This window comes from Anolis sagrei, chromosome 1 (assembly GCF_037176765.1).
Source record: "Anolis sagrei isolate rAnoSag1 chromosome 1, rAnoSag1.mat, whole genome shotgun sequence".
NCBI classification, from domain to species: Eukaryota; Metazoa; Chordata; class Lepidosauria; order Squamata; family Dactyloidae; genus Anolis; species Anolis sagrei.
In genome coordinates, this window is record NC_090021.1 from 116865299 (window position 1) to 116889774 (window position 24476).

General features: G+C 36.9%; 1 protein-coding gene across 3 annotated transcripts in view; it reads left to right on the plus strand.

The window, feature by feature from the left end:
• The window catches only part of EYS (eyes shut homolog), a 1026188-nt gene that overhangs the window by 633736 nt on the left and 367976 nt on the right, over positions 1 to 24476 (plus strand). For 2 of the 3 annotated variants that reach the window (XM_067468024.1, XM_067468032.1), the window contains 4 exons: positions 1172 to 1296; positions 2498 to 2622; positions 13676 to 13907; positions 15140 to 16900. In XM_067468024.1, the coding sequence (XP_067324125.1) occupies positions 1172 to 1296; positions 2498 to 2622; positions 13676 to 13907; positions 15140 to 16900 (2243 nt within the window). The remainder of the gene's footprint in view (positions 1 to 1171; positions 1297 to 2497; positions 2623 to 13675; positions 13908 to 15139; positions 16901 to 24476) is intronic. The other variant, XM_060752827.2, reaches the window with a different exon arrangement.

The following is a 24476-nucleotide window of genomic DNA, read 5'->3' on the forward strand; positions in this document are numbered from 1 at the left end:
GCTTCAGGCTTGTTATCGTCATTGGATGTGGAAACAAAGGTTATAAACATATATTAAGAAAAAAGCTTGGGTAAAAAAGAAGACAGTCTGGCCTATCCAAACCAATGTCACTATTTAACCTGTTATTTTATGGATCTTCATCTTGGTATCACTCTTCTGACTATTTTGACTGTCAAACATGTTGATGTCCTATAAGTGTGTGTTTTCATTTATTCATATTAGTATCATTACACTCACAGGCAGTGCAGCTGCTATTTTGACATTGTATCCAGTATCATTTCTAGTAAACATTATTTGAAGAAACATAACCACCTCTTATCCTGAGTACCAGACATTGCCTTTTGAGTCTCCAATGGAAGTAGGAAATACTGTGTTTTTATCCAAATTAATTCAAACAGAAAGATAAGAGTGTTATCGATGATATATCTGGGCAAGCTAATAGAAGATTTCTCCAAGAGTTACTTATAAACATTACACATTATGGATGAAATAATGCAATTTTGTGAGAGCTCATGAGTTGTATAACAGGGAAAAAAGCATTAATCATTTGGAAATAATCACTTTATGCTTCCTACCTTGAATTCTTAAAGGTCTTGATAACTGACTGTATCAAAGCTGATGAGACAAAAACCCATGGAATCAATGTAAAAGCATACATTGGAATCCAGTGGTAGATTATGGAACTTTAGTATGCCTAACTGTATAGCAGAGGGACTAAGAAATCTGCTATGGCATTATGAAGATGTATAATGTGACACCAGCAAGAGTACCTAATGTGCATTTGTGCCCAATGAGCACTGGGTACTTTCCTGTCATTATTATGTATGAATGTACCAGTATTATGGACTGGATATGGATGTTATACAACTATGCAATGCTAATTTCCACATCTATAAATCCATTTACTGAGATTCCTGAAACAATTCTGGCTATCATATCAAGCCACAGCACTCTATGAATAACCCAAGACAGCTTTCCTGACCACACAATCTAAATATATTGGACTGTAACTTCAATCATTCCCAGACACCATGAACAATACGTTACATGAAAATGTCTGTGGGACTCTGAACTAGACAACAGCAAGTTAGATAATGTCAGTGACATTTTTATTCCTGAATAATATTATTCTAATATACTGTACTAAAGTATATAATAATTATATCTCTAGGTGCCCAGATGGCTTTTCTGGACATTTTTGTGAAATAGACATCAATGAATGCAGCTCTTCACCTTGCTTACGTGACTCGATCTGTGAAGATCTTATTAATGGCTTCTTCTGCAGATGCCAAAGAGGTAATTGTTGGATTTTTTAAAAAAGTATGATACTTTAATACTGACAGATTCTAACTATGGATAGCATTCTTTACCAGGCTAATAAAGGACATACTGGAAATTAAACTGTGTGGTTACTATTTTCTGTAAACAGAAAGCAATTTATCTGGAAATTACTTTTCACTTGCTTCAAGAATTATTCTTAGGTATAAACAAATACAAACTCTTTATTATTATTTTAAATATTGCCCTACAAAGCAGAAAGATAGTTGGGACTGGAAGCAACTGAATGCACTTAAAGATTGTCTGGAATCCAAAGATAAAATCAGTAGTTTTAATTAGCATTTTAAAGTGTTTAATTTTGCCATGTGTGGGACAGAATGATTAAATATTACTGCAAAATAAATCTGTAGAACAAATTGTTTTCATTTTGAAGTAGGCCCATTCTTGGAACTGAGTTGGCAATGAATGGATTTGGCTTAAGTTGCAATTTGGCTTTCAGACTTGACATCACATTCAGATGGGAAATAAAAAATTGGATCCCAGATTTAGGGCAGGATTTCAAGATGGATCTCCTTGGATAGAACAGTAGAACCAAGCAGATATGGGTAGTGGGGAAGGATAGGAGCAATGTCTCCTTCCCACTGGTTATCCTCTGAGCTCAGAAGGGCTGGGAAACTCCTCTGAGTTCGCTTTCTGGCAACTTTAAGGACTACAGTGGATGGTGGAAAAAGTCCTGTTTCACTAGTGCTGAAAAACTAGTTTGCCAGTGTTCACGCCTTAAACAGTGAGGTTTAGGTCTATATCAATGCTAAAAATACACTCAATAAAATCTATGGAATTAAAGATTCCTCTGAAACAAAGAACTGGGGTAAAGTTTGGTATAGCTGCCCATTCTATTTAACCCCTGTTGACTTTCTTTCTGGTATTGTATTTATCTATTATCCATAAGTAATTACATTAAATTTTGGTTCTATGAAGCCAAAGGTCAAGTTCTATGGACTTAAGTTGGTGATTAATCCCATCTTGGTTCTCTCAAACCAAAGGTCAGTGATGAACCCCCAACTTAGTTCTCTGGGACTAAAGAGCAGTGGTGAATCCCCTCTTGATTTCCCTCCCTAATTCCATCTGGAAAGAAAGACAAAATATAAATGCAATACACAAATGAATGAATGAATGAACGAATGATGTGCACATTCTTTTTTCTCTCTCATGCTGGCAGGTTGGGAAGGCTTCCATTGTGAAGACGACATCAATGAATGTGCCTCTAATCCCTGCATACATGGGATTTGTACCCAGAAAGAACCAGGCTTGGGTTATACCTGTTACTGTGACCCTGGATTTGTGGTATGTTGCTATGTTCCTACTAATCCCTTTGTCATGTCTGAATTTTTCCTTGCTAGTAACTAGTTTCTAATGAATTTCAAATGTTTCCACAAGTAGAGTATTTCTCTCTACTGTGATGATCGTTCCCATTATATATTGACATTGTTGTTCTCATTGATATCTTAGAAGCAGCTTCAATGTGTGCTGTGTGCAGATATCAGTATCCATCATCACTCCAGTGCTAGAATAAACAATAGCTTTTCTTAGCTCCCACAAATAAGAAATCATAAAAGTAATGAACTGAGTTATAAAATTCTGACCTAAGTTACCTTTTTGGGCTCTCCAAAAGTGACAAATCTCTTCAAAAGTGATCATAATACAAAGCAGACCATAGCTAACACCTTGTGTAGAATATGATCTCACGGGTTCCAACCAAAACAGTTTATAATCTGGTGAGCTGGAAAAACCCTAAAAGTTGATTTAACACCACAGTTCCTAATTCTATTCTTTTGCCACTGGTCAACAAACCAGGAGCACACAATGCATTCAAACTAGCTAGCCTAGTTAAAGTTGTACAACGTATTACATAGAAAAAAACACCCCCAAATTAACAGCCATAACTTTACATAACGGCAGATGGTGAATTAATATCAACCCCTCTGTATCATTCTAAGGAGGAAACCCATGAAGAGACTAATGAAGCTACCATATAAAACTAAAATACCTACTACATATACTCATGGATAAATTCAGAAATTTTAGGCAAAAGTTGACTCCCAAATCCTGAGTTAACATATCTATAGGTCAATGTAAACACTGTACCTTAACTCTTTTTAAAAAAATCACTTCTCTGATTAGAGTAGTGAAAATTGAGAGCTTAAACAATTTTGGGAAAACTAAAATATGCACCAATCTCTCTCTATTCTCATTTATCTAGTGCCATCTCTAATCTTGTTGGATGCCTAAGTGGGAAAATAGTAAGGGCAATGGCCAATGGGGACTGACACTTTTACCTATCTGTGGAATGGATCCTCACATGCTTAGTCCACTTGCACCTGATTTGCTCCCTCTCACATATTGGGTATCTTTGTCATCAACAAAATCAATATCATCATCAAAACCATCATTATTATTGTCATCCATTTGTAATTATCCCCCATCTTTTTCTCAAGGTTAGCAGTTGAGGCTACATTCAAATTAAAATGATTGCAATATACAGTTAAATGTGTGTGTGTGTGTATAAAAGTCAGTTAAAGGGGCATTAAAGTATTACAAATATTAAATCAATCGAAAACATGCACCTAAGCTTGAGGACAGGAATTGTCAAATTAACTATTTATAAGCCATTCTGGGATATTTTTGGACTGAAGAATGGAATATAAACACTACAAATAAACAAATACCAGTTGAAAGTACTAGTTGCATGCTTGGTTTTATCAGCTATCTTGGTCTTCAAAAATAAATGACTTCTATTGCTATTATTAATGTATTGTTTTCCACTGCTGGTTTTATTGCATGGATGATTTTGTAATTATAAACTGCTCTGAGGTTTTCTTAAATGGAAAGTAGGATAGTATGTTCTCAGAGAAGCAAACAGGTTATGTATCAAAAAGAAGCATTCTAGCCTACCCCAAATCCCAAATCTATGTGTCAGAATGTGTGTGTGTCCATGTCCGCATGTGTTTTTAAAAAATGTACTTAAGGCATGTGAATTTTGCCACAAAAGGCCTCACCTGCTGTCTTGAAGTAGTACAGCATAGGAGCAAATGTATCCACGGCCTTATTGTTTCTAAGAAAAGGGGGTTCAATGTAATTATTTCTTGCCAGGCGTATATTACTGGGTGTTCTTTCCTACTTGCCAAAGCCAAGTTTTCTCATTTTAACTATGGGAATACTTTTGTGTATTTCTTTAAGGCATTCTTACTGGTGAGCATTAATGTGATTTTTTTTTGTATTGTCGAAGGCTTTCATTGCCGGAATCACTGTGCTGTTGTAGGTTTTTTTTGGGCTATATGGCCATGTTCTAGAAGCATTCTCTCCTGACATTTTGCCTGCATGGCAGGCAAAACGTCAGGAGAGAATGTTTTGAAACATGGCCATATAGCCCGAAAAACCTACAACAACCCATGTTTTTTCCCCTTTCACATTGTTCTGAGCCTTGATGATAGCAATAATATTATACATTTCAATTAAGACACTGATAGAAAATAATTTATTTGCCGGACTTCCGGTGTGCCGCAATGGCGAGGAGAAGGACTCTCTAATCTCGGAAGAGAAGAGTCAGCTCTGTAAGCGGCTGGGTAGAGCTATAGCTCCCTTTCCTCCACGGAACGAAGTGGGGGAAACTGCGTAACCGCAAGGGGATCGGCCGACGACCCCAAAGAGGCTCCCCCCTCAAGGGAGAGCTTCCAAAGGGTCCGGCAATCAGATCCCCGAGGTAAGGCAGGCTGCTACAGTAGCGCACAGGGCATGGCGTCCCTGTATATCCTCGGGCGTGCACACTTCTTTTGAAGAAGAAGAAGAAAATAAAGAATGAAAGAAAACAGCGATTGAACAGCTGTAAGAAGCGATCGGAAAGTGGGGGAAGAAATCTCTTCCAGAATAGATGAAAGAACTACAGAAGAATGACAGAAGGTAAGAACTAAGGAGAAAACCGGAGAGAAAAGTAAGGGGGAAAGAAAGAAAGAGAAAGAGAAGATAATAGTAGAGAAATATTGAGTATACTGTGACGCACTAAGAGAACGGAGAATATATAAATACAAAAATAAATACAAAAAAAGGGATATTAAGGGATTGATTTCGGAGAGTAGTGAAGAGCCTGAAGAAGGAAGAAGAGGAGAAAGAAGCCACGAGAGGGGCGGAAGGGAGGTAGAAGAAGAGGAGAGCAGGTACGAGAAAATACGAGAAGGGACCAGTAAGAGACTAAGAAATTATAGGAACGGATATTAGAAAAGACTACAAAATACAGAAGAGAAAGAGAACGACAGAAAATAAAAAAATTAAAGGAGCAGAGGGGAGAAACTATACTGCCCTCATAACACCAGGACAAGCAAGGGTTAAGATAAGAATTTAAAACTGACCTTGAGAACGCTACCCTGCACAAGGACTGATAAGGCTGAGGAAGATAAACAGAGGCGAACCACGCGGGCGGTGTGCCAAGAAACGAAGAGAAGGGCGACGTTATACGTCACTACGCAACGGGTCACGCCATCACGCAAGAGGGAAATCCCGAAGGAAGGCTCGCGAGAGAAGACTGAAACGGGAGACGCTAAGAAAGAGGAGACAACGCGACACAAAATAACGAGAAGTGACGGAGGGTGGCGGAAGCCCAACGGAAGAAGGGAAAACATTAAGAAACAAAGCCCCAAAGCTGCAGAAGGCTGGGAAATAACGCGAGAGAAGACGAGACCTAAGGAAAAACAAGATAGAGGGTGAACCAAGAGCTGAATTGACAATACGGTGAGTACGCCAACGGAGAAAAGGAGAGAAAGGGAGCGCATTGCGGGAGGAAGGGACAATAATAAGAAGATAAACAACAGCAAACGGAGAAGAAAGAAAAGAGATAGAAAGAAAGGAACAGAGGAACAGAGGAGAAAGGGTAAGAAATAACAAATAATTAATCCCTCTGAGTTGGAATATATATACATCTCTATATATTACAGATATATTTATAAAACCCAGAGAGAGAGAACGATAGAGAGACAGAGGGGAAGAGGGACGGAGTGAAAGAAAAGACTAACTGGGATTGCAGACAGTAGCGAAATAAAAACCCAAAGTACTCTCTCCCCCTTTACCAACTACCTACTTATATACTCTCAGTTGCCTCCCCAGAGACCTACAAAAAAAAAAAGCCTAGCATAAAGAAAGACAAGTAACGACAAGGGAAATATAAGATTAGCAACTAAAAGTGAGATGACTACACCAAAGGGCAAAGGAGAAACCCAGAAGGAAATGAAAGGAACATCTAGAAAAAAATCACTGACCGAAGAAGCACCCCAAAAAGAGATGAGTATGAAAGAGATGATGAAAAAAATATTGGCAGAAATGCAAACAATACAAGAAAAACAGGATAAAATGCAGGAAAAACAGGATGCATATCAAAGCATAGCACAAAAACAAATGGAGAGCCTGAAAGAAGAATTGGGAGCGATGAAAGGCAATATTGCCTCCATACAAAGAGAACTAAAGGATCTTAAGAAGGAAAAGCAGGAGTTAAAGAAAGAACAAGAGGAGATATCAGTGAAAATAAAAACCTTTGACCTAAAAAGTCACCGAATAGAAGAAAGACAAGAAGCTATAGAAGCAAGGACCTTAGAATATCAACTCAGACTACGAAATATAGCAGAAGAGGCCAAAGAGAACATACAAGAAAAAGTAACGGAAATCTTATCAGAAATGCTTAACTGGACGGATCAAGAAGTAATAAACCACACAGATAGAATATATCGGGTAAACACTATATATGCAAAAAAAAATAAAACTGCCAGAGATGTAATTGTGAATTTTACAAAAAAAACGGTTCGAGATGAAATATTAAAAATAAATAGCAGCAAAAATGTGTTCTACAAAGGGAAGAAAGTGGCGATATTGAGAGAATATCCGAAAGCAACACTGAACAAAATAAGGAAATATAATTTTCTTACCGAAGAGTTAAAGAAACAAGATATAAGATTCCGATGGGAGAAAGGAGACGGCCTCATGGTAACTTACAGAGAGCAACGCTATTGGATATTAAACGAAGAATGTGCAAAGGACTTCTACGACAAAATAAAAAGAGAGGCAGGAAGAAGAAGAGATAAATATGAAAGAGAGAGAGAAAGAAAAAAGAAGACTGGAAGATATACTCCTGAGAGGCAAGATGGACAAGCAAGACAGAAAGAGTCACCAGATAGATCAATAAGAATCCCAGCAAACGAAATCATAAAAGATGAAAGTTCAAGAAAGATGGAGGAGGCAAACGGAGAAGAAGAAGAGAGATCGGAAGAAGAGAACGAGGGATACGGAGAATCAGAGGAGGAGGAGGAAGAGCTAGAGGAGGAGACGCAAAAAGAAGCATGCATGGAGAATTGAAAATTTACACAAATAATATTAATGGGATTAACTCACCAAATAAGAGAAATAAAATATTCAATAGATTAACAAAACAAAAGTATCATGTTATTGCCCTACAAGAAACTCACATAACACAAAAACATGTAGCACATCTTAACAATAAAAGATTGGGAAGAGCCTTCTACGCATCAGCGAGCGAAAAAAAAAAGAGGGGTGGTGACCTACATAGATATAAACATACCCTGGCATTTAAGGATGAGGAGGGAAGATTCGTAGGGGTCACCATCATAGCTCAAGGGAAAAAAATACTAATATGCAATATTTATGCCCCAAATAGTTCAAAAACAATCTTCTCAGAAAGAATAAAAAGACAAATAGATACCCAATCATTTGATCAATTAATAATTCTAGGGGACTTTAATGGTGTGGTAAACAGTAAATTGGATAGAAGCAAAAAAATAAAACAGAAAGGAAAAAGAATATCAAATAGTGGGAACCTACCAAAGTCTATTCTTAATTGGATGAATGAATATAGATTAAAAGATATTTGGAGATTAAAACATGAAAAGGAAATAGACTACACATGCTATTCGGACCGCTATAGAAGTTGGTCAAGAATAGATATGATATGGGTAACAAACTCCCTAACAATGAACGTCAAAGAAACAAACATATTACCAAGAATTGATTCGGACCATTGTCCATTAGTGATGAAAATACAACTATCGGAAACATCTAGAAGATGGAGATTAGATGAAAATCTACTGAAAAAAGAAGAGGACATAGAAAACAATAGGAAAAAATTAAAAGAATTTTTTGAGATAAATGACAAGGAAGACATACACCTGTATACAATCTGGGAGACCAGTAAAGTTGTAATGCGAGGCAATTTCATTCAACAAAAAGCGAGAAAGAATAAATTAAGAAGACAAAAATGGGATGTAATTACGGAAGAAATTAAACAAGAAGAGGAAAACCTAAAAAAAGACCCCCAATCAAACAGGAGTGTTGATAAATTAAAAATACTACACAAACAAAGAGAGAATCTAGAATTAGAGGAGAGAGCAAAGGAGTTAAAGTATCTAAAGCAAAACCATTTTATGAACGCAAACAAGCCAGGGAAGTGGCTAGCGAAGAAGCTAAGATGGAAAAGAGAAGCCACATTTGTAACAAAATTGAAAGACAAAGACAAAACATATACAAAAGAAGAGGAAATAAAAAGGCAATTCATGGAATACTATAAAAATCTATACAAGAAAGAGGAGATAAACAACGAAAAAATTACAGAATATCTAGGAAATAGAAAAATTGGAAGAATTTCAGAAGAGGAAAGGGAAGAGCTGAATAAAGAATTCTCAGATATAGAAATAAAAGGAGCAATCAAAAACCTGAAAACAGACAAGGCCCCGGGTCCGGACGGCTTTTCTGCGATCTATTATAAGACCTTTCAAGAAGAATTAATACCATACTTAAAAAAAATTATGAACACAATTAGAGAAACCAAAACTATCCCGAACTCTTGGAGACAAGCAAACATTACGGTCATACATAAAGAAAATTCGGACCCCGAAAACTTAAAAAACTATAGACCTATATCACTTCTAAACCTGGACTACAAAATATTCAGTTCTATAATTGCAGAGAGATTAAAAAAACTACTATCAAAACGAATTAAGGAAGAACAATCTGGCTTTCTCCCAAATAGACAGCAAAAGGAAAATGTCAGGACGCTAATAGATCTAATTGAATACTATGACATCAACAGCCAAAGAAAAGTAATGCTATTAGCGCTAGATGCGGAAAAAGCTTTTGATAGGGTAAATTGGGAATTTTTTAAAGAGATAATGAGAGAAATGGATATTGGATACTATTTTCAAAATATGATAAACGCAATCTATGAGAAACAGGAGGCCAAAATTCGGATCAACGGACAAGAAACTGAAAAAATCGAAATAGAGAAAGGGACGACACAAGGCTGCCCCCTATCCCCCCTGATATTTATCCTGACTATAGAAATTCTACTCGAAAAAATCAGAGAAGATAAAGAATTGGAGGGTGCAAAAATTCAAGGTCTGGAATTTAAAGTAAGGGCGTATGCCGACGATGTTGTTTGTGTAATAGAAGAACCTGAAAAAAATCTGGGAAAATGGATACAAACAATAAATGAATTTGGTGAGGTAGCAGGTTTTAAATTAAATCTGGAAAAAACAAAAGCTCTAACGAAGAATATTACACAGAAAGAAAAGGAGAGATTAGGCAAGAATTGGAATATCCAGATCGAAACCAAACTGAAATACCTAGGAATAATAATAACGGCCAAAAATATACAACTGCTACAGAATAATTATATAGAAGGATGGAAGAAAATGAAAAAGGAAATGGAGGGTTGGAAAAATCTAAATTTATCCCTATTAGGGAGAATTGCCTGTATTAAAATGAAAATATTACCTAAAATTATTTTCCTCTTCCAAAATTTGCCAATAATTAGAAACCAAAGTTTACTAAAAGAATGGAATAAACAGATAATGAAATTTATTTGGCAAGGAAAAAAAGCAAGAATAAATTTTAAAAATATGATTGAAGATACAAAAAGAGGTGGCTTCGCAGTTCCTGATTTAATATCTTATTTTGAAGCCAGCGCACTAATGTGGATCAAGGATTGGGTGGAATTGAAGAAGAAAAAATTACTTACATTGGAAGGAATTGAGCTGAGAACAGGCTGGCACCATTACCTATGGTATGGAGACCCCAAAAAAGAAAGAAAATTCGGAAACCATCTGGTCAGATCCACAATTATGAAAACCTGGCAGAAATATAGAACTAAAATATGCGAAAAAACTCCATTATGGCTCTCTCCTCTAGAGGCCACCCAAAGAAGAGAGATGGGATGGAACAATTGGCCGAAGTATAAAGACCTCTTAAAAAAAGAAGCTGGCGAAAGAGTGATGAAGACACAACAAGAAATGAATCAGATAAATAAAAATATATCGTGGTTTCAATATAAGCAAATAACGGAATGTTATAAGAAGGACCACAGGCACGGGTTTCAGGAATTAGATACCTTCTGGGACAAGATATTAAATTCGAATAGAAAGATAATAACAAAGTTGTATAAGAAATTATTGGAATGGAAATTAGAAAAGGACGGAGAGAAAAAATACATGAAAAGATGGAATGAAAACCTCGGCAGATCAATTAAAAAAGAAGATTGGGAAAAGATATGGAGAATAAAAATTAAATATACTTACGCAATAGACCTAAAAGAAAACTGGTTAAAAGTAGCTCATAGATGGTATATGACCCCCAAAAAAATAAACAATTCACATAAAAACGTAAACCCTAAATGCTGGAAGTGTGGGAGAGTGGAGGGCTCCTACTATCATATGTGGTGGGAGTGCCCAATGGCAAGACGATACTGGAAAAAAATCCACAAAATAATACAGGAAATATTAAACGTGAAATTACAATTTAAACCAGAAATATTCCTGCTAGGAATACTAGACTCAAAAATAGAAAGAAATACAGACAAATTGCTCTTCTTATTGACTACGGCGGCAAGAATTTGTTACGCGAAACTATGGAAGAAAGAAGAAATCCCTGAAATAAAGGACTGGATGGAGAAAATATTAGACATTAAAAACATGGATAGACTAACATATCTGATTACTAAAAGTAAAGGGATCCCGATAAAAGAAACTGATTGGACTAAAGTGACAAATTATACTAACCACATGAATAATAGTACAGACGAATAAGCAGAAGAGAGAAAGATAAAGAAGAGGGAAATGAGAGAAGGAAAAGGAAACCCCCATCTGGAAGATATGAAGGAAGTCAACGAGTGAGACATCGACCATCTGTCTCCAACCCCCCCTTTTTTTTTCTATTTTACCTATTTGTTTATTTTGATCTATTTTCCTTGCTTTATCTCTTCTTACCCCCTCTGTTACCTTTCCTATGCCCTCTCCTCCCTTCCTTCTCCTACTCCTCCTCCCCCCTCCCCAGCCCCACCCCATTCCCATTCCCATCAACCCTATTCACACCAATATTCTACTTCTTTTCTATGCACATGTATGTAACAGAATGAAAATCTATAATAAAAACTATTACAAAAAAAAGAAAATAATTTATTTGCCAAGACATTATCACATTTATAACACATTTACTTGCATAAAGGCCATGCATCTGAAGCTTCAAACAATATTCATATATCTATGTCTGCACAGGTTGATATAGGTGTGAAATGTAGAGATGGGATTTGGTTTCAGTTTAATTTTCATCATGAAATGATGATATTAGACATGGGCATATGGAGAAATAAAGGGACATTTATTGACTTACTTTAACTGTAGGCAACTAAATAGTTTGTGTGGGGAGCGATGCGACATGGGTATTGGCATATGGTCATGTATCACTTTCTGACTACCTGCTCAGTCAACCTCTGGGGAAAACACATGACTGTGGGGTTGCACCTTAGTGATGTTTGTTATCCCTGGCCCATCATTATTGGAAGACCATCCCAAGGATACTCCTTTCTGAGTCCCAGTACCCTGTAAGAGAGAGCTAACTACCCTCCCAGTCTAGCCCCAAGGGGAGATCTTTAGAGATGCCCCCCCCCCAAAAAAAAAGACTCCAAGGCTCTCACCAATCTACTCAGAGATAGGGTCTTTTTTAGGAAAAAAAGAATTAAGGTACAATATTCCATTTTGGCTAAGCATTCCAACCATGGATAAGCTGACTTATTTGACTGAAATTCTAGGTACTGCCTGGATCTCAAAATTACTATGGAAAATGGAGGTATTTTAATTTTATTTATTTATTTATTTGAAAAGCATAACAATTTTGGTTTCTACATTCCTGAGTAAATCCTATTGTTTGTTCCAACTACAGCAAAGCAAAACTAAATCGGTGGTGTTTAATGTACGGAATCACTATTCATCAATACATTTGATGGGAGTACTCTAGTTGGGACTAACCAAGAGGATTCTCTGTGTGTGCGCATGTGTATGTATGTATGTGTACACACACACACACACACTGAAGAGCAATACCATAACCTCCAACTTACTCTGTCATCCCACAATTTCTTTTTAAATGTCCCATTTTATCTTTCCTCTTTCCACCTTCCTCTTTTGTCCTCAACTTGCTTCAGTTGCTGCAAACTGTGTTCAAAGTATAATGTCATACTAGTATAGCTCAGCAGTGGGGAAAGGATGGATTTTTGTCTCAGGCAAAAAACAAATCATTGCAGCTTTTCTAGCTTAAGTGGCTCAGGCAAAAACAAATCATTGCAGCTTTTCTAGCTTAAGTGGTCTTCCTCATTAATAACTTTTCTCTTTTCAACCTCACTCTCATATTGTTTAGCCACATGTATCCCATTTTTTATCTATGAAATCTGGAAGACTGCAATTCTAATGGCAAATATGCAGCTACCTAGAGATGCAGATACAGCACAGTTCTTGCTTTTCTAAGAGCTAGCTACCATTTTACTGTGTTAGTACCTGTTTCGTAAGGCTATGGTGGCAACAGGCTACACAAATCAATTAATAGTGTGGAAATCACTGTGCACTTGGAGCCAGTGCAATGTAAAGTAATTACAACATCAGAACAAATTCTTTGTTTGCATCCCTCTATATTCTTTTAATTTAATCTCTAAGGACCATATTGTTACATTGCAAAGCGGCGGATGATTTAGGAACAGAGCTATTCCCAGGGCACAACATGTTGCAGGGACTATGGGATGGAATCTTTATTCTAACATTAATAGTTGTTCTTTGAAGTGATGGGAAGTCAAAATGTCATGATTAAATTACAGTTTAAAAGCCTAGATCTATGCCATGAAATCAGTAAAGGCAAAATGCTCAGTCAGATCCGATTAATTTTGGTAAGCGCAGCTTCCCCAATTTAAATAGGCAACATCTGAGGGTGGTGTGGGGGGATGAAAGAGAGCTATAACGTGAACCATTTAATGTTAATATAAAATTGAAAATGGCCTTCAAAATGATTTTTTTTAAATCCCTTATAGGGCCAAAGCTGTGAGCTTAATTATGATGACTGCTTAATGCAAACCTGCCCAGTTGGATATCATTGTGTGGATGGAATAAACAATATCACCTGCTTTCCTGATGCCCCTTGGAGGCCCCAGGCCACAATGAAAATGGACAGAGAGCCCTCTGCTGAGCCATTAAAAGGAGGCTTCACCCAAGGACAGTCAAGCCTCATAATATCTGAGATGTCTCCATCACGGACTTCTACAGGTCAGTGCCAAAAACTCGATTGATTGGATGTGAAACTCTTTTAACCTGTGTGCATTTGTTGCAAATTTTCTGTTGCATGGGAATGCCATTTGTATTCTCTATTCCTTTTGGATTCTTTTATCAAACTATAATTTCTTTCCAGGTTTGCAGTTTGCCTTTCTTTTACTATCCATCTGTCTTGCCTGCAAATTTGCATGCCATTTTCATTTGAACTGAATGCTTGTTGCGAGGACAATATTCTTTCTCTATCTCTTGGCCTCGTCTGTGTAGGGAATTGCATCCTTCCATAACTTACTGAATTTCTCATTTGGGTTGACTGGTATGTGCAATTTCATAGGCTTCACAATATGTCACTGCCCCCACTGTTGGCACAACTCTCTTGTGATTAGGAGGCAGATAATTTTGCTTTGCTCATGAGAACCCTGGATTTCTTCTCTTCAGTCATATCTTTTCTTGTCTATATCTTTTCCCATCCTCTCCGTGTTTTTATACTCGTATATACACATGCTTGGAACAAGCTCCTCTGTTCTCTTCCCTTCCTCATTTCTTTGTATCTGGGATTCAGAGAACCCGTCAGCACAGGAAGTTGGAACCATTAAAAATAGAAGAGTGCCATAAATACAGTGGCCTATTTTGAGTTCCATATATCTGAGTGCCGTCATTTAGCGACAACTACTCTAAACATGTACCATTATACACTGAGCTTAAGAGTGCATGTTTTATGGTCTCTATTGGCTAATTCTTTTTGTCCTTCCCCTCCTTGTTTTTAAAGCTACATAATATTTCTTCTTGACATAGATAAGCAAAGTGAATGTGACCCAATTAGTTAATATAATTATCTTTGTAACTTTTCCAGATCATGTCAGCCCTTCAAGTTCTTGATAGCATAGATCTGTAATTTATTCTTTTTTGTATTGATTCTCAGAAACAATTTGATTTAGCCAATTTAATACATCTCTTCCAAGCAACGCTATTTGTTCTGGATACAGCCCTCGCAATGTGAATAATGTGAGAGTTTGCATTTAGTCAGCTCTTGAGGTCACTAAAATCTTTTTTACACTTTTATTAAGAATATGATTTACGGAGTTGTATTTGTCTGCTGTGGGATGCCTGGGTGAGAATTAATGGTTTTCAGGTAGCAATGCAATTTGCTGCTGATCCAGCCTAGGGCCAACGTTGTTCATTTTTTATTTCCTTCTAACTTTCCCCCCTTATTTTTTAATCCTCTAAAGGTCTTCAAAAGACAAGCTTTCTCAACCATGGGAATTTTTCAACCATCAGTATGGCTAAATTAATGTCCAGCATATCATTTGAAAGCTTTGGACTGGGACCATTGACTGCTGATAGCAAGTCTTCAGCATCAGTTTTGCTTACTTCCTCCACAGACATTCTCACTTCCCAGCTGTTGGGGTATATAGGCCTATCTTCAAGAGGAACAAAATTCAACATAACAGCTGTGGCAGAGGTGATGATTGATAGTTCACCAGATGCAACACTAGTCATGCACTCAGAAGATAAGTATGATGGGATCTCATTCATCATAAAGTCCTTAATGACAGTTCCTCTTCCCTCGTCGCAAAGAGGTTTGTCAGTAGCAAACCATGAGATTTTTACTTTACCTGCCATAGACACAAGCTCAGCAATTAGTAACATGCCAGAAACCAAGACTGAATCAAATAGTTACTCATTATTTTCTCCTGGATCTCAGCTGGCCACTCCAGCAATTGTGCACTCAACTCTTTCGATACTTTTCTTACCTCGTGAGATCACTAGACAGCAATTAGCTATTTCTATAACGTCAGAAGGTGAGGACTGGATTTTATTAAAGCCATCAATGACATTTATTTTCCCCTCAGAAAAAACTGACTTAGAAAAGGTAGACTGCTTTAGCTCATCAGTGATACAGGGATCCAAAAGACAAATATCCCATCCCAATGAATATTTAGATATTAGTATGTCATCTTTCAGCCATGAGATCACAGAGCTCCTCACACTGTCTACTTGTTCTTTAAGCAATTTAAATCAAACATGTATGAAGGACTCCATAGTTGATATAAAATTCTTGGATGAATCTTCAGATCACGTTTTACATAGCAAAGAATCCCTATTTTATGAGGCATCCTGGGTGAACTTGACAATGCTAACCAGTTGGTATACATTAATAAAATCTACTGCTGTTACTTCTGGGTATTCATTTGTTTCAACTTCTGAAACAGCACCATCAATGAAGTTCAAAAAAGTATCTTCTTGGTATCCTGCTGAAAGAGGCAGAGATAAATCCAGGCTGGAAGAATATGTTAAGACTACACCCTTACAGGGACTAAACACTGGTTTCTCATGTATTTATTCAGACTGTATAGCAACTGTTCTTTCAGAAACCTTCCATTTGGAGCCATCCTTTTCAACAATCAAAACCTCTCAAGGAGGAAACAGTTATGTGACAAGGAAATTAATTGATGTAGAAAAGCTGACTTCAATGCATATTCTACCAACACTGAACAACCCACTATATGATCCAATTAAGGAAATGCAGCCATTAATGAGTCAAGAGGATACAATCTTTGTTTTCCAATCAAGTGAAGCTCCTAGAGAAGAAAATGACAGCCATGTTGCATGTCATTCTGATGAGTACACAGCACATATGCCGATCCGTTCTGAAGGAAGACTTGATTTGCATCTCAGGCATGCAGGCATTACACAGACAGGCCCAGTGGCTGATTTTCTTGACAGGCATTCATTATGTGAATTTTCGGTTGATAGGATATCTGATTCAGTATTATCTGACCAGCTACACTCCGTACAAACACATTATGTGAAAATTTCCATGCCACAGTACTTATTAACTCCAGATGAAAATTGGGTTGCCTTAACCATGGACAGTACATTGCAACACCATCTGAGTACTCATGCCACTAATGAAGAACTTACAGCAAGTCCACAGTCCCATAGTATACTGGCTTCCACTGTTATCTCTTACCAGTTCACAATGTCTGGTGAGTTATTTTTTTTTCTTTCTAAGCTCTTGTTCAGAAGATATTCTGATGCTTCCTGAAGTTTTATGTCTTTCTGTTTGATTGAGTGAGTAATGCAGAAGTGAACACAATGCATGTCTGTTTGATTGACCATTTCACATTTATAAAAATGGAATTCAAGGTAATAGGTACGATGTGAAAACTGATAAGGTAACTCATATTTTAAATGTAAGAAATAGTTGTGTTTTGAAGAAGTATTACTACTCAAGTCTACTTCTCATAAAGAGTTGTTGAGGTTACAAGCCTGTTCCTGGAGGGTACTGCTTCATACTGTATGTTGGGGTTTGTAAGATCCCCAATACATAAGTAACCATTTAAAGAAAAACCAGTCTTCCCCAACTTTTCCCTCGCAGTATATTAGTTTTCTAGGTGATGATGTCCACAACATGCAAGGAGGAGAGTGTGTTAGGCTTACCTACCTCTGTAAATACAGTAAATAAAAACTTTATTTATATCCTGCCCTATCTCCCCAAGGGAACTTAAGGTGGTTTTCAATCCAAAAAAGGCAGACATTCAATGCTGTAATTAACTAAACAAAAACAAATAGACAACCCAACTGAAACCCAGAAATAAGTCCACATCTATAACCAAGTGATATTAGATTATAACACTTTCTGTTGCCACTTTTCTCACAAAGAGAATGAAAGTGTGAATAGGACAGTGACTTATATGTGTGTTTTATCTCTATACAATCAACAATCCTTATTTTTAAAGATTTCTGGTCATGTGGGGAGCTTACATGCAACCCAGAGGATCAGTAACTCAGATGTAATTCACTACATGAGAAGAAACATATCAGATAGGGCCAGAGAGAGAGTGCAACCCATCTCACATGCTGATTTTAAATCCTTTTATGAATGCCCAAATAGAGCTGTAGTGAAATGAAAAGTAGAACCATAGAGAAAACATAATAATCCTATGATTTAGACCACATTCTTTATTGAATGGCCAGATTAATTGTTGTACAGACCAAATAATGATAAATAACAACAGTAAAAAGGTCCTGTTATAAACAATTAAGTATTCTTTTGAATGTATACATATTTTGCCTATATTTACAGAAAGTGTCTGCAATTTTCCATTTAATGAATTCAGTACTGGATCTTTAAGTTTGGCTGTGAATTCTGCTTCTCCATGCAGCTTCAGTCCATATACATATATGTATATACTAGGGCTGGGTGGTTTCGTTTCGTTAATTCGTAATTCGTTAATAATTCGTTATTTTTTTCAGTTACAAAACGGTAACGAACCATTCTGGAGCAATTTTTTAAAAAAACGAATTTTAAAACACGTTTTGTAAATGCTTCATATTTTGTTATTGTATTCGTTTCGTTATTGTTCTGAGGTCGTTTCGTTATTATTTCTGCATGTCTGGGGCAAGTTTTTTGTTTAATTAGTGAAAAAAATTTATAATATCACACCAACAGTCAACAACAGAGGGAGAGGGAAGCTTCAGAAGTTTTTGGAGGTTTTTTAGCGTATTTCGCGGTCGCGTCCGCCATTAACGAATCGATTCGTTATTGTTTTGGAAATCGATTTGTTAATGTTTTGTAATTTTTTTCACATTTACGAAATTTTGTAAATACCGAACTTTTTAAAGGGAAAATTTTGTAATTATTTTAAATATCAAAACAAAAAAAAACCCAAATACAAATCGATTTTAGAAACAAATTTTTCCGTTGTTACCCAGGCCTAGTATATACATCAATCCATCCAAGCACATGTACTATTTTCAAGTACAGTGTTGGCATTCCTGCAAAGCAAAGCAAAGTGAAGCAAAGCAAAGTGAAGCAAAACAAAACTTCTGCATTGTTCAGCCAAGCTCTTTTTGTTGCATGAGACATATTGCATTGTGCCATACATAATCTCATTACGTGTATCAAAACTGGGCCCAACAAACATTATTGTATTACAGTTCCCATTCTCTCTCACCCATGGCCACTCAGAATTTTACTCATGGGAATTGCCATTCATCATCTGAAGGGTTAGCATTGAGAGCAGATGTGTTCAGTATGGTATGGTACATTAAGTGTCTACATTGTTCTACTGCAATTTTGGGAATCCTTGAAGCATTTGTTGAATCAAACCTTTAAGCAAACCTGTTTATAATATAAAACAAATTCTGTGTTGGATTCAGACTTGGTGTTCTCTCTTGCTGTTTGGTTCAGTGAAAGATCCAGTTCCAACATCCAGAGGCTTCTGTAAGAGGAAATTAAAGAAGTCTATTTTTGTCAATGTCCCCTTTTGTCTGCCACCAGAGCAGATTTTCATCATCATAGAGAACTGAAAATGGGTAGGTCAGAGGGCAAGGAAGAATAGCATCATGAAACCTCCTATGGAGGTGCTTCTAATCTGCAGAATTGTCTAGTCCATAAAGCTGAATGGCAAAAACTATATCTATGCTATTATTAATAGTTTCATAAATATTATCTTATCTATAATCTGCTTACAATTTGCATTTTCTATCATGTTTTATCCTCCTTTTTTCTCTAAACAAAGAAAGAAGTAACACCCTCCATCCACTTCTTTCAGAATTGTTTCCTATCTAGCAGGAATTACACATCATCGTTTTATTTCATTTTTCATGTACCCATAATATATTTAAAATATTCTAAGCTGAGGTTTATAAGAGATGTTCAGTGACACCTTTGCCTTCTAATACAGGTTTATCACATGTATTTTAGTCATCTGCTTTCAGTAGAACTGCTATCATGCTCTTTAGTACTTTAAGCCTTGTCTTTATCAATGCCGCCAGATATGTCATTATTATTCATCTCCTGGTATTTCATTTCATTTCCAGGAGCCTTGGTCATGTGCCTATTTTAAAGCAGGTCTTGTTAACACTGTTTCATTGGCATTTAAATCTGTTAATTGACAGAATCGGGAGGCAGCATTTACCTGTACAAGTGAGCTCTCTCTGAGCTTGACTTGGACTTCTGGATTTCATCTTTGTAAGTCAGATTGTGACCTAAATGCAATAGGTTTACAGGCCCCACTTGAAGCAGTCAACCTCCTCAGTGATATAGTGAACAGCTGTCACAGCAAAGAATAAAGTGTTCACCTAGCATGCTTTTACTTTGATTTAGGGATGAACTGCGGCCCCAAAAGGCTTTTTGATGGGCTGTAACTTTGAAGCACACATCACACTTCGCTTTCTTCAACCCCAGTCTCTCTCAGTTTTACAAAGGAAGCTTTTCTGGTAAACTAGCTGTCTTTCTTCTTGTCTATGGTCATTATCACCAATAAAGTAAGTTTATTACATCAATCAGTACATTATAATATAATCACTACTCTTTTGCACAAAGATGGATGAACCCACACGCATTTCCTACTTAGCTGAACTGTGTTTTTTCTACTGTGCAATCACAAAGAAATTCACAACTGAAGGGCAGAGAGATCTGGGATGGAGCCACAGCATCCATGTTGCTTAATGTCTAATTAGTCATGATTTTATGTTTGTTTATTTACTATTTCACATTGGAGAGAGAGGTGTGCTAGCAAGGATGCTCATGCCAGTATGGAACTGCTATTGGTGATTATATGGCTAACATGGAATAGTGGCTTCACGCAATAAAATCCCAAGCTCTTACATTTGACCACTCTAATCAGAGAAAAAATTCACCACTCTATTTGAGTAGAATTACGGAACATTACTTAGGATGTTTTCCCACCAGCTTTATAGAACAGAGGCTGTCATCTGCCAATCACTTGAGTTGCACCTGCAAAATTCTGGGAAATGTAATTCAGGGCCTTTACAATTCTCGTTTGAGAGGTCCTCAGCTTCCCTAAACTACATTTCCCAGAATTCCACAGAGCAGATAGTACGATTGGCGGATTGCAACATCCATTCTATAAATTTGGTGGGAAAATGTCTAATCTGTGGATAAGTCAACTCAGGTCTTTGGGATAACCTCTTAAACTAAATTTCTAGATATATACATGAGTATATATATACTGTGAATACAATTGTATACTTCCATAAATGTAGATCATCTTCCCTTCATAACACAAGTAACATCCCATAATGTTCCTTTTTTATACTTCATTGAACAGAACAGAGAGTGAAGCATTTCCAAATGGCATGACATCATAAAAATATTTCATTCACTACAGCTCAAGTATTTGTTCAAATATTTAAAATGCTTGTTTGGATTATTTCTCTCTGTGTAAGTCTCTGGTGCTGAAGTGATATTAAATATTTCCCTCTATTCAAGGTTAATGAGAGAATTCTTCAACAATGCTCAGCTCCAACTCAGGCTGGTGATAAAAATATGTTATGTGAACTTGCAAAAAAGAGTGATTTGTGATTTTGATTACTGATTTAGCAAATGATCATGAATTGCTCCTAGTACCAAATGAGGCATTTTCTGACAACAAAAACTATGAAAAATAAAATGTCTAAACCTGATTTACCTTTATAAGTGCATCCCATCTCCTTTAAGGACTATATGTCCCATCTCATACCCACACACATACATTCATTTGTTGATCAATTATATCTTCATTCATTCTTTCTCAGGTATTCCACACCTATACCCCCTTATTCATATGTGCATATTACTTTGCATCACATTGTTCATCCTATATTATTTTTTAATTCTCACTCCTTCCTTCTCTCACACATGTACACTCCAGTTTTGACTTCCCCACTATCTCATTCATTCATTTTCTCTCTTTCTCAAGACATTCACAACCTGATCTTCCTCTTCCAATAACATACATTAATCTCTTGCAAATCTCTTTCATGTTGACTTTATAACACAATTCCATACAGGTCTACTCAGATGTAGGTACCAAAGGGGCTTACTGGTTGAGGGAGAAATAGCTAGCTATAGTGCAATTCTGGGGGTTTAAGAGAGATGTTGACAAGCTGGAACATGTTCCTTATGAAAGGATGTCATAAGGAAGAGAGAACAGGCTTGTTTTCTGCCATCCTGGAGACTAGGACTTGGAGCAATGGGTTCAAATTACAGGAAAGAGATTCCATCTGAACCTTAGGAAGAACTTCCTGATCACAAGAAGTTGTTCAACTATGGAATTCATTGCCTCAGAATGTGATCTGTCAGGGATGCTTTGCTTGTCCTTTTCCTGCATTACAGGGGATTGGATTGTATGATCTGTGTGGTCTGTTCCAACTCAATGTTTCTATGATTCTATGTGAGTATAGATGTACAATATGTAACCATGAAATACAATAGTAGCCTAGGACAGTGGTTCTCAACCTGTGGGCCCCCAGATGTTTTAACCTTCAACTCCCAGAAATCCTAACAGCTGGTAAACTGGCTGGGATTTCTGGGAGTTGTAGGCAAAAACACCTGGGGACCCACAGGTTGAGAACCACTGGCCCAGGGAGTAGCTGGCATCCTGCTGAATAATTATGGTGTTGTAAGTCTGCTTTACTCTTTTACAATTCACTTTTATGATCATTGTGCAGATAACAAAGTTTCCACCAAAACTGATCTTTTTAGCAGCACATCCCCAACAACAGGGCCATTTCCAGTGGGGAGATGATGATGGATAAGTCTGTTCTCTCTCTATAGCTGTTCATACTGAAATGAGATGCTTGTCACAATGTCTCCAGATAGCTGCATTGTGCTGGCTCCATCCCTGCATAAAAATTGCCTTACATTGGGGGAGGGCTGCAATGCTGAAAAACTAGGCTTTGGAAGTAGCACCATAGCTACTGAGACATCACAATGGAGATGTAGTTCCCTCTCCTGATGGATAATCTTGGCCTAATTCTCCAAGCCCTAATCCAGAGATACATTGCATTTATCCAATTGAGACCTATACAATTTTAAAAGTATTTTACTTCTCTGCATTTATTCCAGCCTTCAAAGTTTCTTTCAATCCCAACAGAAAATAATAAGATGTAGTGAGGAAAATATTGCTAGTCTCCCAGAAGCATTTTTCAGGCTAGCCTGTTCCCTTGGTTCCTTCCTTCCCTTAACAATACAATGCTTCAATTATGTGTAAATAAAAGGAAACAAATGTGAACCTATCGTGCTTATGTCAGACTATTATCTGTATAATAAGGAGAATTGTCAAAACAAGAGGTAGTGCTAGACTATTTCTAAACTTTTAATATCTTGGCCATACGTGATCATTTACAATAATGTCTTTGCTTAAATAATTTATGAGAAGAGCTTAACTTTACACCATTAATATTAATAAATACTTATATAGCAGCAAGCAAACAACCAGACTTCAAAGCAAGTGTTGTTTCTCTCCATTTTCAGTTGAGATCTGACCTAGATTGTAGGTTAGAGAATGCTGTCAACATTAATGCAAAATTGTGATTCCAATTTCAACGAAGCGGCAGGATGATCTACTATCTTGATCTTGCTTGGAAGTCTGAAATGGAACACTCCAAGCAATACAGAACTACAAGGAGTTTTGTTGCTCATTATTACTTCTGTACAGAGAGAGGCCTGAAATATTTATTTCTTCATCCGGACCACCAAAGTGTTTCTCTAAATCTATATGCACCTCAGCTCCCTTCTAGCACCTCATTGTGTTTTTGTGTACTCTCAGGCATGCAGATAGTGTCTAAACATAGAGGGCCTTTTTTGTTCATTGGAATCACAACTGTTTCTGACCATCCCTGACCATTTTTTATCGAGTCAGTTCCCTGGTGAACCAAATGCAGGAACAGGTGTTGCATGGGTGTCTATTAGTATGTCCTTTGTTTATGTTTTCTTTTATAAAAATTCCATGTATATCCCAGCTTTATTTTTTTAGTAGAAAACTCAATATGGAGTCTGTTCTCAGACTCTAACCCAAGCACTGACAGAGTAAGGCATGCATGCTGCATAAAACTTCAACCTGTTTTTTTTTCCCAGCCACCAAAGAGTCCCCAGATTTACTCACACCTCAAAACTATATAGGGGCTGATTTCTTTTTCTCACAAAAGGACAATAGGAACTTTAAGACTCTGGAGGATGCTGATGACCATTTTATCATTCTCTGATCCTTCCCACAAACAGCACATTTAATCTACTCATTAGCCTGTTGAAGCCACTGTAAAACCCAAAAGCTTCAGGAATTTCACTCTTTTAGGATGTTTTTGTTTTTCATTAAGTGGCTTTTACTTATGGTCAACTCACAAGTGAAAGACTTACAAAAGCCCCGTACATCAACTGCTCTGCTCAGGTATTGTAAACTCAGGGCTTTGGCTTCCTTGGTTAAATAAATCTACATGTAGTCCACCTTTTCTACTGCCTTTCACTTTACCTAGCATCAACATCTTTTTTCAAATCGGTATCTGATAATGTGTCCAAAGCATGATAGCCTCAGTTTGTTCATTTTGACTTCTAATTAGAGTTTTGGCTTTATTTGCTCTCAGACCCATTCACTTGTCTTTCGGGCAATCTAGAGGTATCTGCAGAATCCCTTTCCAGCATTACATTCCAAATACATTGATTTCTTCCTATCTTATGCTTTCACTATCTTTCCATTTCATACAGTGACATTGGAAAATTGGAAAAGCTATTGCAGGATGGTTCTGAAATCAGTATTCAATGATATATCTTTGCAT